We start from the raw sequence: 16801 nt of genomic DNA, 5'->3' as shown, positions 1-16801 counted from the left end.
CTAATGCTGTTCTTTGTGGTGTCAGCTGTGGCGGTGCCCTGTAGCAGCCGTAGCATATAAATGTATACATGTACATGTAACTGTTATTTTTGCCATCTTCCATGTAAACATTAGCAACATCACACAGGAAAATGCTGCAGCGCCACATACCAGTTACTCCCATTCAGCACTTGTCAGAAGGGGTTTTCCAGCTCATATCCTAATATATAGGGCTTTTTTGAGAAGCAGAATAGGATTATGTGTCCCTTTTCACTAGTAGTTTCTTTGCTGAATTGTTTAACAATGGCACTACAATAGGAGGGAAAAGCTGCAGGTCACTTTGCTTGCAATACTATTTCACTGAAGCCTATGGAAAATACCTCTACCAAGCAATTCATATGGCAAATAGCATGTACACATAATAATATGCAGAGAAGGCACGTATTGCTCATAAAATAAACCATGCTCCCTAATTTGTTGTCAATTTATGGGGAGACAAGGCAAAGCTCGGCTATGTATTAAAAGGATGCACTTTACCTTTAATTCTATATTCACTTTAATTTTACAGAAAATAATCAGAATTTTTGAATAATGCAAACTTATTACTAAAGTGCTGTTTTTTAGTATTTCCAAAATATTATTACAGGTATGGGACCTGTTATCCATAATGCTAGGGACAATGCTTTCTGAATAAGGGGTCCATAATTTGGATCTCCATAACTTAAGTCTGCTTAAAAATCATTTCAACATTAATTAAACCCAATAGGATTGTTTTACCTCTAATTAGGATTAATTATATCTTCGTTATGATTATTACAATGTACTGGTTTATTATTACAGAGAATAAGGAAATCATTTTTAATTTAGAATAATTGCCTACATTGGAGTCTATGGGGCACATTTACTAACCCACGAATTCGAATCCAAATTGGAAAAATTCCGATTGGAAAACATTTTGCGACTTTTTCGTATTTTTTGCGATTTTTTCGTCGCCTTTACGACTTTTTGGAAATTGTCGCGACTTTTTCGTAACCATTACGACTTGAATTTTTCGTAGCCGTTACGATTCGCTCGTATCTTTTTCGTATTGAGCGCTCGTAAGCGGCGGGCGAAACTTTCAGACTTAGCATGATTTTGGAAGCCTCCCATAGGACTCAATGGCACCCTGCAGCTCCAACCTGGCCCAAGAAAAGTCACCATACTGAAGCTTGAATGAATCCGAATCTTTTGTACTCGGCGCGAAAGCTGCGAAAAAGTCGTGACTTTTCGTGCAATTCGTAACGGCTACAAATCGCAAAAATACCGATCGCAAAAAAATCGCAAAATACCGATCATTACGAAAAAAACGCATTCGGACGCCGTCGGAACGATCGTGGGCAAGTAAATGTGCCCCTAAGGGAGTTGGCCTTCCCATAATTCAGAGCTTTCTGGATAATGGGTTTCCAGATATAGGATCTTTTACCTGTATATGCTTTAGCACACAATATATCTATTATCTGCTGCAGCTACAGCATACAAAGGAGTTTCTGTATATTGTACCATGTCAGCCTGTGATACTGTGTATGTGTATATGGCGCATTCCCTATGGGAAAGGTGCTTACCAGAGAGTGCTTATCAGTCGCAGTGTCTTTATTGAGTGCTTTATAACACAAGTGTACATCAAATGCTCCACACCCTGCTAAATTAATTTACAAGCATTTTAAATAGTTCAAAATACACCTTTTTTTTTGTTCATTCAGAAAGTCCTCTGTGGGAGAATCACTTCCTTGTTACGCACGGAGATTCCGCATTGCAAATGTTATCTATAAAAGTTTGTTCCCTGGAGCATGCACCCACCATGAAGACTTTAAGTACAAAAAGATCAAATTGTAACAAAAATCAAATCTAACTCTAGTCTATGTAGAGGGGCAACTTGAAATTAAATTATACCCCCTCATAAAATAGGAATACAATATAAAAACAAAACAGGAAACACAAATATTGATACAATGCTTTCAAACAAAGCTCTATACTATCACATATTTCAACATTTCTTGCACAGAAACTAAAATTCCCAGTTATTTCTTAGGGAAATTCAAGTTAAAGTCTTAATAAAAAAGGACATACAGTATTTTGTCACAAACTGTTAAAGAATTAAAAAAAAAAAAAAAAAACAAAAACAAAAAAGAAAAGAAAGAAAAGAGCTATTGATGCACTTAGTGAATGTGCTTGCACAGGTCCACTTTGTTATATTCCTATGTAGCGTATCTCTTGGTCCACTGTCTGGCCATTCTGTCATGTTCTGCTCTGTTGGTCATGTACTGGGTGGCGATACTTCCAACAAGAGGGTCCGCTATAAAGGAGAGAGGAAGAAACTGATGAGAATCTGAATTTAAAGTTTAAATCTGCATTTCACAAAACAGTCTAACCCTAAAACAAGGACTGTAATCTCTGGGGACCTTCCAGACTGCATAGAAGTCACCAACTCACTTATGAAGTTCCACTTACTGCTGCAGAGTAATCTGACTCCTGTGGACAAGAAGTTTAAACATTAATGCACAGGGGGTATAATTAAAGGGAAAATTAGCTGTATAAAAAATACTCACATGGACCTATGTTAGTAAATGACCCTTATTTGTTTTAAGTTAATGCTTAGAGGGTATTTTGATTTCCACTGTGCAAAGCTGAGGCCAAAATGCCCCCATGAACCTGCCAGCACAACGCCCAGAGATAAATGGGTTGAGCAAACATCAGCTGCTGAATATGCCTTTAGTTAAAGTCAACAGTGCTAGCGTAGCAAGGGGGGTGCAAAATCATACCCCTTAGTGCCCAGCACTTAGCATGTGCATCTGGGGCCTTGCTGCACTCTGAACCTCATGTCAAAAAGTGCGGGGCAGATTGCTGGTGGGTGCAGGGCAGCTCTGACTTTACAGACTGCCATAAGGCAGGCAATAAGGACACAGCTCCCTTGCACTTAGTGGCCACAAGTGCTCCCTGGTGTCTAAATAATGTGCAATTAGAGGGTTGGTAGGGGGCAGAATGGGAAATATCTCTGTGCCTCCCCCAGCCCTTCCCTCAGGAATATAGTTCTGGCAGCACTGTAGTCATGAAGGGAAAGCGGGCCTTTGCACTATTATCAACAGCAAATACTTTCTCCAGGGGTACAAAGCAGGGTGCAACTGTGCAACAATCTTGGTATGGACATGCTACATTTCTTCTCCCACCAACACTAAAAAAACAACCCAAAACAAAGTAGCACATGGACAATAATTTTCGTACCATGCAATCGGTCGTTTAGCCAATCGCACGATTAGAAAATTTCAGTCAGATAACGATGAGGAGTCACCCTAGTGACTGTGTGGGGCCAAAATGGTACCCTGCCCCTCCAGTATCTGGTTGCGAATCAGACAGATATGTATTGGTGAAGTTTAAATAGTGTATCAGGCCAGGTTCACATGGTGCTGTCCTTAAGCCCATAGGTTTTGAGTCAACCCACTCACGCTGCCAAACAGTGCTCTGACTGATACCTGATCAGACTGTCCAAAAGTCACACTAGTAAATAGTTGCAGATTGTGTGTGGGAAGCTATTTCCCAAACTTTTGAATTTTAACTGTAGGTTTTTTTAGGTTTAGAGTAATTTAGATGTGTACATAGGAAACATTATATACAAAGGCCTGGGCAAGACAATTAGATGAATGTTTAATCAGATGACTTGGTTAATATACATTTATTCTTGGCACAATGTGCCCCTGGTTATCTGGCAAACTCACACAACACACCAGATCCTTTCTGAGCTGCCTAGTTAGAGACAAGTATCACAGTGAAAGCTTTTTGTTTCAATTATTAAATATATACTTTCTCTAATTGCATTATAAAAAATACTAGATAAAATATTATTTGTTAATTAGCTTATTAGGATTCATTCTGACATGTTGCCCTAACTAGAGTGGGTATTAAATGATTACTCAGGCTCTGCTCTATAATGACTAATAAGATTAAGTAAATTAAGGATAACGGACTGAATACAGGTATTAGAATGAGCAGAATTGTTATTAACCATTCTCAGAAACCTAATAAAAAGCAGTGTTGTGGATGAATAGTAGCTTTTAATATTCTTCCCTTTAGTATATTATATTTATGTTGTGTTTTTGCACTTACCTAAACTAATATATAGCTAATCCAATACCTAGAAATGAATTTTACATAAAATGATGTATAACTGGGACTATACCTCCCATTTTTGTTATGGTTGCCATATCCATTTTTCTGCATTCTGTCTCCATAAGTGTGAATAAGCATCATCCAATGACTTCCTGAAAGCATTATACAATTCCATGTGCCAGTACCATGTGGCACTTCATCTCTCTGCATATTATACTTATTATAATGCTTGCCCTCCCTTTGTGTACTTTTTATTATCTTTCTGGCTGTTTATATTCTCTGCAGTCCTGGTTTTGACAATGTAGTAGTATCAGCCAGGTGATAAAGGAGATCTGGATTATAAAGGAGAATATGGGGGTACCCCATATTAAAGAAGTTAAGTGCAGGCACTTTGGGACTTAATAAATGATAAAGCCATAATGCAGTAATTTAGGGTAATGTAATTCAATTTGCCAAATTTTACACAGGTCAAGTAACCCTGAGGTTTGCTTTTGAACAAGAGAACAGTAGAAGATACAGGCTTATAGGCTTTAAGAGGTTGCTACCTGGGAACACTTTCCAGCCTTTATTACAAACCTATTTTAATCAGAACATAGACAGGGTATTCTAAGGAACATTTAGTGGCAGGTACAACTTCTCTTTAAACATTTTCACCCAAAAGGATACCCTCATTTATATATCGGTTGCATCAATTTAAATAATTATGATAAGAAATCAAATTAGTTGTGCAAACTGCCAGCCCCAGAAAACTTGTTTTTCTAATCGGAATACTGCACAGGAAACCAAATATTGCAGTGTTCTCTTAATATTAACTAAATATGCTTGAATTATGGTTGAAGATGGTTAACAACAGCTTTAAGCATAGATGATGAACTGCTTCCAGCTAGAGAAATAAAATACTTTTATAAATTGTATTCTAATAAATGCTTCATGCAAGGAGATATTAAAAGCATAACTCCTGAAGTAACCCCACCACCTGGTAAGTCCGCAAGGTCACAAAAAACACAAGGCAATAATATTCTGACAAGGCAATAATAATCTGACAGCACTAGATTGGTAGGTGCTTATAGGCTGCCCAAGGTAATTGCTGTTAATTGCATCTTACTTTACACACAGGCCATGAGCAGAGAATAAATATCCCAGATAATAATAGGAAACAATATTGTTCTATAGCTCTCAAGGCATATTAATGCAATTTTTCACAAGAGAGGTCCTTACCAGGGTTGCAGTCTGTGAGCAGAGAGCAGATAGACAGGAGGACTTTGGAAATTGTGAGTGCTGGGCTCCAGTTATCTTTCAGGATGTCGAGACAGATCACCCCCTGACTGTTTATGTTACAGTGGTAAATTCTTGTCCGAAATGTCACCTAAGGAAAATAAAATGCCTTGATGATTCCAGGATAATATAAAAAAAAGCTGCAATGCTGCAACTGGATCAACACAAATGAAACACAAACAGCTTAACTCAAGTGGAACTAGAATTCAATGCACTTTATAAAAAAGGAAATTGTATGGTTATTAATAAACACAAAAGGTCATAGACTTTAAAAAGAAAAAAAAAAAAGTAAGATCCAATAGTTCCTTTCTTTAAGTGCCTGCAGCACAATAGCTATTTCAAACGCGTTAAAACTGCTTCTTAAAGGCATATGAACAGCAAGACAGCCTGATACATACAGGCCCACGTCATGAGCTGTGCTGGCACAAAAGTTCCCTAACACTTTACTTTAAACACCTGCAACAATTTTTTTTCTCCAATAGCCAAGTGGGGAACCTTAAAACCAGCAGTTCCATATTTCCCTAAAGGGCCGCTACAAGGGGGTGGCCCCCTGAGATGTAAATGTGTGATTTGCATGTTGCGATGGCACAATGGGGCATGGCCATACATACATGGGCCTTTTTTTCATTATTGGTACTACATTCTACTTGCTGGCAAGGCCCTCTGCCCACATGACCAATAGGTTAATATTTGGGGCTCCCTGGGCAAGAGTCCTGATGAGGATTTCTGAGGATGGTACAGTTTCTCTATGTATTAAAACTTTACTGTCAGGACGTTTTAAATGAACTAATATTTTTAGAAAAGCTTGAGCCAATTCATTGGAATGTGTCCAACCTCTTTTAGCAGTCGAACACCATTCTCTTCAATGGGGTATAATTCTCCGGCACAAAATTCTTCAAGCGCTGCTTTCAATAGCAATTACACTTACAAATAACTTTTAAAGTACTGAAATTTTTTAAAATAAATTCATATCGGAAAGCTGCTTGGAATTATGTTTTCTTTTATTAGGCAAAACTTTTTGGGTTGAAATGTCCTTTAAAAGTACTGTATTAATGAGCTAAAGAAACAGGCCTTCTGCTTAACAGAATTCTTGCCTATTCATTTAATTAAGAAATGTCTATGGTTTACCGATTTCTCTATCACTAAACAAGAAAATGAAACCACTTTTACTTTCCAACTTCAAGCTGTCAACAGAGGAGAAACACATTAAACAAACTACTTGAGGAAAGAAGGGGAAGCCTTATCTTAAAAAAGCTGCTCCTTATCTCAAATGCTAATATAGGCTTTTTCCCATTAGTGCAAAAAAGGAAAATACGGATGACTAAAATTAAAAGAAAACTTAATTAAAATTAAGTTATCATGGTGTCAGCTGGATACAGCCCTCATTTGTATGTTTACTAACATGGTCTGATCCCACATAAAGTTAAGGGCAAGCAAACAGATTCTTCTCAACTCTTGCAACTTCACTAGCCAACAGCAGCTATTGAGCATTTGCTATGACACTGTCTCCCTGGAGCAGCTCTGGGTGGCGAGCATCAACTGTAAAACTGTCCTAATTATTAAATATTTCAAATGTTCGGGCCTGATAAACTATTGTATCTATTAACAAACCATTCTATCAATTATAACCTTAATGATGCTCAGGGATTATTGATACAATAATTGCTAATATTCCACAATTGCTACTGGGAAATGTATCAACTAACGTAGCAAATTCTAACAGTTCCGAGGCAGCTAGATTACTGAGCTGCAACACTAAAACACCTTAGAAAGGAACTTTAAACTTTAATTTTAGAAAACAGTAAAAAAAAAAATAGAAAGCAACTGAAAAAAAGTATTTTTCTGCATAATTAATCGTTACTCCAATTCTACTTGGCCTTTGTAGCCTTAGGCAAGTTACATTCTTCCTGCACCTCAGACACCAACATAAATAAGGCACACTAGGTGATTTTCTCAGTTGCATTTTTCCCTGCAGAAAATCTGTTGTCTGTCAAAACACAAAAGAATTGGCCCCATACTCTACCAGTAGAAAGGGTATGTGTGTTCTTTTCAAACACACACTCACACACACACACACACACACACAAGCATACAAATCCACACACACACAAGCATACAAATCCACACACACACACGCATACAAAGCCACACACGCGCATACAAAGCCACACACACACGCATACAAAGCCACACACGCATACAAAGCCACACACGCATACAAAGCCACACACACACGCGCATACAAAGCCACACACACGCGCATACAAAGCCACACACACGCGCATACAAAGCCACACACGCGCATACAAAGCCACACACGCGCATACAAAGCCACACACACACGCGCATACAAAGCCACACACACACGCGCATACAAAGCCACACACGCGCATACAAAGCCACACACGCGCATACAAAGCCACACACGCGCATACAAAGCCACACACGCGCATACAAAGCCACACACGCGCATACAAAGCCACACACACACACACACAAGCATACAAAGCCACACACACAAGCATACAAAGCCACACACACACAAGCATACAAAGCCACACATACACGCGCGCGCGCGCATACAAAGCCACACATACACACAGACAAATTGGGTGATTTATTGCATGAGTTTGATGAGACAGGTGGCATATAGAAGGGTTATATACATTTACCAGTGTTGAATAGATCTGTTCAGTACACAGCTCTTGGAAAATAAAAGCATAGGTAAGATCTAGTAGGGACTATAGCCCTTTGTATTTTTTTCCCTTTTGTCTATGTCATGGATTGTAGCAGCAAACTGCTTTTGATTGACTAGTGAATACCAGCAGGCTTTTAGCTTACCATTTGTGTGTATTAAATCCATTAGCATGCTGTTCTAAGGCACAGTTAATAGCTGCTATATTTTTCAATATCACATTACCACTAGGTTATTTTTATGTTTGATTGTTAATTAAGGGGTAAGTATACTCTATGTAAATCTGTCACTTTCCTTGGAAAACACAGGGGAACAAACAGTAATATTCATATTAATGAAGGAAAGGGAGCAAATGAAAGTGCTCATTTGGAGGAGGGGTGCTTAATTGAGAGATAGGGCTCTGTATGCTTTATTATTAGCTGAAAGCCTTCCTTGTAGTATTTTGACCAGTGCAATAGCAGGCAGCAGGGAAGGAGAAGTAAGAATGCCTATAGATTATATGGGCCCTTAAGTTGCATGGACTGTCTATGTGGGGTCACTGCCAGTGTTGGTATGATTTGGTACATTACATGCCTCTGTCAAAATATGGAAAAGCATTGGCTAATAAAAATAGTCTGTTATTAATAGCAGACACAAAACGGCAACTAATTAAATATTTGCTTTGAAACATGCTGCCTGTTATAGGTTATTATCAAAGGAGCAAAGCCTTGTTATGGCATTATAGATATGATGACCTATTTTAATCTCTTATATAATACTGATATGATTTTTTTTAACATTCTAATATAAATAATATTAAATAGATGAATATATATATATATATATATATTTTATAAGGTTATATTTTATTTCCCCTTTTATATATAAAAGTCCAAAGCAAATCAACAATGTATGTGTATGTATATATATATATATATATATATATATATATATATATATATATAAAATGCTACTTATGTACACAGCGCTGTACAGTAGAACAATGAATTAATACAGCAGGGGGTTATCACAATAATAAATACAAAGTATGATAATGAATACAAATAAATACAAGGTACGCTTGCAATAAGTTAAGAACCAAAGAGACAAGAGGGTAGACATCACTGCCCCATAGACAGGGCTGTGGCATCAGAGTTGCAGTCATGGAGTTGGAAGCAATTTTGGGTACTTCGAGTCGAAGCTATCATAAACTGAGGAGTTGGAGTCGAATGATTTATATATGGATGCCATAGCACTGCCAGGGCTGTGGAGTCAGATTTGTGGAGTTAGAAGCAATTTTGGGTACCTGGAGGCAGAGGTACCATAAACTGAGCAGACTGAGTGGAAGGATTTATATACAGATTCCATACCCCTGCCAGGGCTGTGGAGTTAGAAGCAATTTTTGGTACCTGGAGTCTGAGTCCATGGTGCTATAAACTGAGGAGACAGAGTCAAAGGATTTATGTACCAACTCCACAGCCCTGCTGCGGAGCTTAAATCTAAACGTAAGTGATAGTTCCCAGATCAGGTGCTGTGTGAGTGCTTTAAGAGGGAGTCTTTGAGTTTAGTTCTGAAAAGACTGCGGGAGGATTCTCTCTGGAGGAATTCAGGCATGGCATTCCAAATGTAAGGGGCAGCAAGGCAGAAACAGCAGTAGTAGTGGGGGGGGGGGGGTTGCTTGGTTGCACTTTGAGGAGCAGAGGAGTCGGCCAGGAACGTATGGAGACACAAGAGAAGAGATGTAGTGAGGAGCAGAGGAATGGAGGGCTTTGAAGGTTAAGAGAAGGAGTTTGTAAGTTAGTCTTGTTTAAAGCACTTTAGCAGGGGAAGGGCCAGAACTCTCCTTGATGAGAGGAGGAGAACCCTGGCAGCAGTATTTAATATAGAATGTAGGGGGGATAGATAGGTGTCAGGGAGGCCAGTTAGTAGCAGGTTACAGCAGCCTAGTCAGGATAGGATTAGAGCAAGCATGAGCACCTTAGCTGTAACAGTTAAAAGAAAGGAACAGATTTTGGCTATACTGTGTGAGTAAGAGAAGAAGAGAGAAGTCAAATGTCACCTCCAGACAACATGCTGAGTTGACAGGGTTAATAAGTGTGCCATTGACAGAGATAGTAAAGAGGGGAGTAAGACCAGGTTTAGGTGGAAAGATGATCAGTTCAGTTTTTTATTAGGTTCGGTTTAAGGTGGCATTGGTTCATCCAGTTATAGATTGCTGGAAGGCAGTTAGAGATTTGAGTCTCGGTTTCATATCTAATGCTGTATACAGTAAATCTGATATGGTGTGATCCATAAGCCATAAACAAATCCCTACCACTGATCTGCACAATTATCACTTCCACTGCCCAGCCCTCTGTAGGTATGATTGCTAAAAGACTCTAGGAATGGTGGAAACCCTAACTAGATCTAAAATTTGATTAGCTAGGGCAGTAATCAGACATATATGATTTTAGGCTGGGACATGCAGATGCCTTGCTTTACAAAGACTTTAATGGACACAATTCAGTGATGCTGAAAATGATTTGGATGTTGCAAATTCTTTTCAAAACTTCTTGCCAAAGAAATTTATTTTTGAAAATGGGGAATCAATGTTGCACACTATAAAAACAGTAAATGTGTAAATTGCAACAAAGTGAAACCAACTGAGGGGACAAGATTTTCAGGATACTTTATCAAAAAGCTTCATCGAAAGGTGTAAAATTTAAAAGCAGCCCAAGGGTAAACCACTACAAAGATTTGTATATTTTCCTTTGCCAGACTAAATGATGCCATTATTTTATCACCTTCGAGCTGTCAACTGAGCAAGACCCTGCTGTATACAGTCTGTATGTTTGTGCACAACCTTGTATTGTACAGTGCTGCACTGCTTTATAAATACATCTTAATACCAGTAATAAAAATACACCGTTATAGTGGACAGCCCTTTGTGAAAAGTTGTAAAAAGCAGTTTATTGCTGCTTTTTTGAACTACCACTTCTAAGACCTTCATTTTTCTTCACATGCAACAAATCAATACACAGATTTAGAACTATACACAGATACACAGATATAGAACTACAGCTATTTGTGTGTGGCATGATTTCATACTAAAAAGCACCTGTTTTCTCCTGGAAGTAACAATGGGCAGCTAAAGTATATATGTCCCTGGGGCCAGGAGGGAGCCAGCAGGTACATTTGAAAGAACATGCCTGTAACAGGGCTGATGATATACTGACCTGCTGCTTGCAGTCATAAACATTATAATGCCTTGCCTGGTCACTGATTTTTTATTGACCAGGGGAATTATGAGTAGGAATATACTTCTTGCTATCGCAATGGCCACTAGCTCGAGTGCCTTGGCTTATTATTACAATTTGGATAGCCTTCTTAATTAACTTTAGAGAGGGTTATGCAAATGACTCTAGTGTAGAATGAAAGAGCATGATTTCAGTAATTTGGAAAAAATGGTATGTATATTGTAGCAATATGCTATCTTGATAGTGCTGGTTTATTTATTCGTTATCATAGCTATAAGCAAGTTCATGTAGAAGGCTTGCCCCAGTCTCCTGCTGATTCCCTTTTAGCTGATATAATCAACAGTTGCAGAGTATCAGCCTTGGATGTGCATAGCTGAATAATTACATGTGGAGAGTAACTTATCAAGAAATAAAATTTACTTTGCGCTGCTGCATTATAAATTAGAAAAATTAATAATTAATGAACTTTGCATTGCTCTATCTGTTTGTAACCATAAAAGCTTAATTATAGGCATACTTATTAATACAGTTTAATTTAAGGAAAATATACTACAGTATCTATTTGAATTTTTTTTTTTTTTTTAGAACCAACACTATCAATACCCAAGACAGTAAAGGAATTCAGCACATTGTACTCTAGGAAGAATGTGTAACACAATGACTGCCGGACACTGCATTTCTGACCAGCATTTTTTGACTTTGTTTTTATTCATTATTAATATACAACATATTCTGCAGCACTCTTTCCCTGTTGGCTCTCATATGTTAAGGGCTCTTTTGCTAGGAGAGTTGCCACTGCTGACCAACTTATTCCAGACTGCTCTAGATTCCCTTTGCAAATATTAAAACCTCCTTTGACCTTTGGGACAGCAAAGTAGTAGTAGTAAATTTGTGCAATTCTGCAAGGGACTGAATAGAATATGCCATTTCAAATTATAAAACATGGACTACAAATTGTAATTGTTATATTCAATGCCGCAGGCTCAAGAATCTTATAAAGAATACTTTGTCAGCAAAGTCCACAAAGAAATTTAATTTTCCAGTTATGACAAAGAAAAAAAAAAAAAGATAGCTGGTATTTTTCCTGAAGGAGTGGCAGTGTTAGTTTTATGCTTATGAATAGCAGCGAGGTACAACAGTACTATAGGAAACATTGCTAAATTATGCTGCAAAAAGGTGTTGTATACTATTAAAAGCATGACATTTTTATACATATTCATTTATGAAAGAAAGTCACATAGCAGAAAATTTTAATTTTTTGCCCATATCCAGAGGTTACACAAATGTAGTAGGAATACAATACACATTACATCTTAGCTTTCTTTACATATCAATACAAACCTTTGGTGGCTTAAAGGGGTAATCTGGTGAAAATGCTATATCAAGAAAGAACACCCCTCCCTCATAAACGGATCCAGGAGGCCCTAGTATGGTTGATCTCCATTCATAAATGTTATCTCCTTTAGGTCCAGCACTGCAAGAAAAATATGTCAGGAATTAAGTTAAGAAACTCCATAAGATAATTGTTTTGTTTTCAGTACACTTATATAGTAACTGCATGATGCACTACTCAATATATTTCAATGTATGAAAATAAAGGCATTTAGAATGTCTGGTTTCATGCTTGTGATTATGTTTGCAAAAACCCCACAGACAATTTTAAAATTATGACTCAGGAACTGGCAGATAAATTGATCTCTTGCGACTCCACAAGTGGCAGCCATGCGGTACCTAAATGCCTATACTACTACAGAGTGATTTATCTATTATTACCTAATTAAAATAGACTGTAATTATAATTCAACTGTATTGGTTTCATCCTCTTGACGCTAATCAATCTGCAGCAATAAACTATATACATAACATGCACCTCAGGGATTATGCGATAATTCACAAATGTATTATACAGTGTGGTGTCTGAATGGCTGCCAACTGGACTATAAGAACTACGCAAACATTTTCAGTATGTACAAACATTTATATCCCATGTACACTTGGGTGTATAGTAGGGTGTGTGTGCATCAATTCACAAAACATCACACAGACTACACAACATACACGCAGATCTAATTTAGAACACTTTTTTTTTTTTTTATAAAAATACAATATAGCATCTGTGTATATTAAATGCATGGTGTAAATCCCGTGGGGCCTCCATAGCAGGCATTTTACAGTACGGTTATGGGAATGTACAAGGATGCACAGCTTAAAGTACCCAGAGGCAAAGTAACCTTACTAAAGTTAGGCAGGCTGTTTACCTATTGGCCAAGGCCATGGCACATGTCCCCAATGGAGTAAATGGCTCACATGCCTAATCCAGTCACATGGGCAACTGCCTAAAGTCCAGATCTGAGCACAAAATGGCCATGCCAGGCTACAACAAGAAGCACATTTACTAGTAATGCACCATTAAGCACTTAATGGCTGACAGATTGGGGCTGAATACTTGGGGTACTACTTGCTATAATGACAAGGCCAGCTCAGATGAATGCTGCACAAAGCAAACAATCCAAATAGCAATCATTTCTAAAGACTATCGCTCGCTCTTATTCTGTAAATAGCAGCTTTATGATTACTTAATTTTTATCTGAACATTAGTCTTGCATTGAATAAAGAAATACCTCTCCCTAAGTAGTAATTTTAAAATGTAACGAGATGCAATCTAATAAGTAAATGAATGCCTATACTGTGGCTCAAACAGTAAAATGACAGCCTGCATAGCTTACTTCTTCTGTGCTAGCATAATGTCATCTGTGTGAGCACAACTGACAGCCTGACACTAATATTTCCTCTAGATATTTCCTCTAATATTGACAACCTACAGCATTCAGATATTTCAGTAAGTGGAAATAATAAGAGGCTGCAAGGCTTTCACTTTGCCTCACAATGAACAATACATTTATGACAACAGTGCATGGCAGCGCACTCCAAGTTCAGCACAAATTGGAAAACCACACACTGACATTATCTGATCTTGGCCATTTGGGTTGCCACCTTTACAGGAAAAAATGTTGGTCTTTAGATTGTAAGCTCTTGCAAGAAAGACTCCTTGATCCTATTTTTAATCTGTAACCCTTGTTTGTTAAATTATTTTAATTTTCTGAGAACTTACAGGAAAGTGATTGTATATTTATTGACGTAATAATTTTTTTTTTTTTACTTAAAAAAAGGATTTTAGCATACAATGATGTAAAAAAATCAAGTGTTAAAGGGGTGGTTAACTTTTAGCATGTTATAGAATTACCTATTCTTTGCAATTGGTCTTCATTTTTTATTTTGTATAGTTTTTTTTTTTAATTATCTGCCTTCTTTTTCCAGCTTTCAAATGGGGGTCGCTGACCCCGGAAGCTAAAAAAATGATTGCTCTGTGAGGCTACAATTTTATTGTTACTTATTGCTTATCTTTTCATTTAGGCCCTCCTCTATTCATATTCATGTCTTTCATTCAAATCACTGCTTGGCTGCCAAGTTAAATTAGCAAGCAGGTAGCTGCTGAAATTCCAAAACTGGAGAGCTGCTGAACAAAAAGCTTAATAATTCAAAAAACGCAAATATTAAAAAATTAAGATCAATTGCATATTGTATCAGAATAGCATTCTCGATGTCATACTGAAAGTTATTGTAAAGGTGAACAACCCTTTTAGGAAGTTTGTGAATTATCATTGTGCCTGCTTAAGATGAGGCATTCTCTGTAGGCTGGAGATTTCCATCATGTTTTTAAATGAAAATAGGAAGAACAGGAACCTGCAGATGATGTACTGCAATCCCCCTTACCACTTTAAAAATAAATTGGGAAAGATCAATCAAATATTTAATAACAGAAAATGTTTTTGTTTTTTTTTTCAATTATCTTTACCAATGGTGTCAAGCAGTTGTGAGGGTACAGTCGTGTTCCAGCTCTGTGGAAGTGCAATAGTTAATATACTTGTCTCTGTTTGCATTAACCTTTGAATAATAAAGCACAGCTGGGAATGCTATAAAGAACAAACTGAGTAATGAATAATTAAAACCACCTACACAGCTTTTGCAGTGTTCAGTCTGCAGAGAGTGTATTAGCAAAGACATTACCGGAGAGAATGGATAGTAAATCCTCTCAGGGTTGTGGTGGTAAAGGGGTAATTAAATTTTAAGAAAAACCTGAACAAATAAAATATATATAAAGGGGTAATTAAATTCTAAGAAAACCCTGAATGAATGTCTTTTAAACATAAGGAATCAGAAGTGAAAGACAAAATAGCGATATAGTTAATTAGCTTAATTATAAAGGCCAATGTGATTTTTTTGTATTAATCTGTACACATACAGTTAGCTGTAGCCCCTTCTAATACCGGGAGTGTACAATTAAGACTGGCTGCAGGGCACTACTGGCTCCAGTGCTACTCTGCAGAAAGCATCCATTAATCACCTTGCGCTTGGAACACAAAGCAGAGGCTCCAAGTTTCTGCAATTAAATATAAAGGTATGCTGACAAAGTCTGATCATAGTGCCAGCCGCCACCCGAAAGATCATTCATGGAACTTGAAGAAATAGGCAAAAATAAATGTATACGTGTGGAAATGGTGCAATAATCTCAAACTGCAGTGCTTCCACCAATTTTATTCCATCCTTATGAATCTGACATTATTAATGCCAGCGAAATGGAATGAATAAACCACAAAACTTACACCAATTATCCTAAATTGTTTCTACATTCTAAATGGCGCTCTAAATTCATAAAAAGTGACAAAGCCAGTGCATCCAAAAATGCCTTATTCACAAAACTGAGGGTCGCTTTCTGTGAATTTGACCGTACACAATTAAATTCCATGAATCTTTTGTGGGGCACAGGTGTTTTTTGCACTTTTGAGATGCAGGTTTGAGGGCACCTAAATGCATTAGTGAACGGATTCCATTATATTCTGCTCATTTGTACGCATGTGTGTTTAGAATTGCATTTTATTGCAGCTGTTTCATTGTGCTTTTCATTTTTTATTTTTGTGCTTCACACATATTTATAAGTTAATAGAATTCAGGGTTGCATTTGGAACTAACAAAAGCATGCTTTGTTGCACTTAAAAATGTATGGAAATGTAATTCAGGTATTTGTCTACTAAAACATAATTTAAACCTTAACTAAACAGAGTATGGCTGTTTAACAAGGATGATATATATCTTAGTTGGGACCAAGTACAAGATACTGTTATTACCAAAGAGAAAAAAGAAATCATTTTTGAAAATTTTAATTATCTGATTAAAATGCAGTCTACAGGAGATGGCCTTCCCAATTTACCCTAGCAACCAGGGATTTGCTTAAAATCAGTTTTGTACACTTTGAATACAACTCATGCCAAGCTGAAGTTAGTGTAAATTTTCTTGAAGTTATAATGCCATTTGCTGGTTAAATACAGACATTTTTTGACTCCTACTTTGGCATAGGGAGGTGTAAAAACAAAGAACTTGGCTTTCAGATGGTTGTGAGTTTGTCTTTGATACATTTTTGGTGTAAAACAAACATTTT

General features: G+C 37.3%; 1 protein-coding gene across 1 annotated transcript in view; it reads right to left on the bottom strand.

Annotated features, from left to right (window-relative positions):
* Positions 1 to 1593: 1593 nt before the first annotated feature.
* The window catches only part of ube2e2 (ubiquitin conjugating enzyme E2E 2), a 131338-nt gene continuing 116130 nt past the window's right edge, over positions 1594 to 16801 (bottom strand). Inside the window, 3 exon segments of the mRNA NM_001126511.1 lie at positions 1594 to 2311; positions 5338 to 5485; positions 12646 to 12778. Coding sequence (NP_001119983.1) covers positions 2214 to 2311; positions 5338 to 5485; positions 12646 to 12778 — 379 coding nt within the window. The 3' untranslated portion in view covers positions 1594 to 2213.

The sequence above is a fragment of the Xenopus tropicalis genome, chromosome 6, assembly GCF_000004195.4.
Source record: "Xenopus tropicalis strain Nigerian chromosome 6, UCB_Xtro_10.0, whole genome shotgun sequence".
NCBI classification, from domain to species: Eukaryota; Metazoa; Chordata; class Amphibia; order Anura; family Pipidae; genus Xenopus; species Xenopus tropicalis.
The sequence above is the reverse complement of the archived record's forward strand: the minus strand, read 5'-3'. Positions and strand labels throughout refer to the sequence as shown.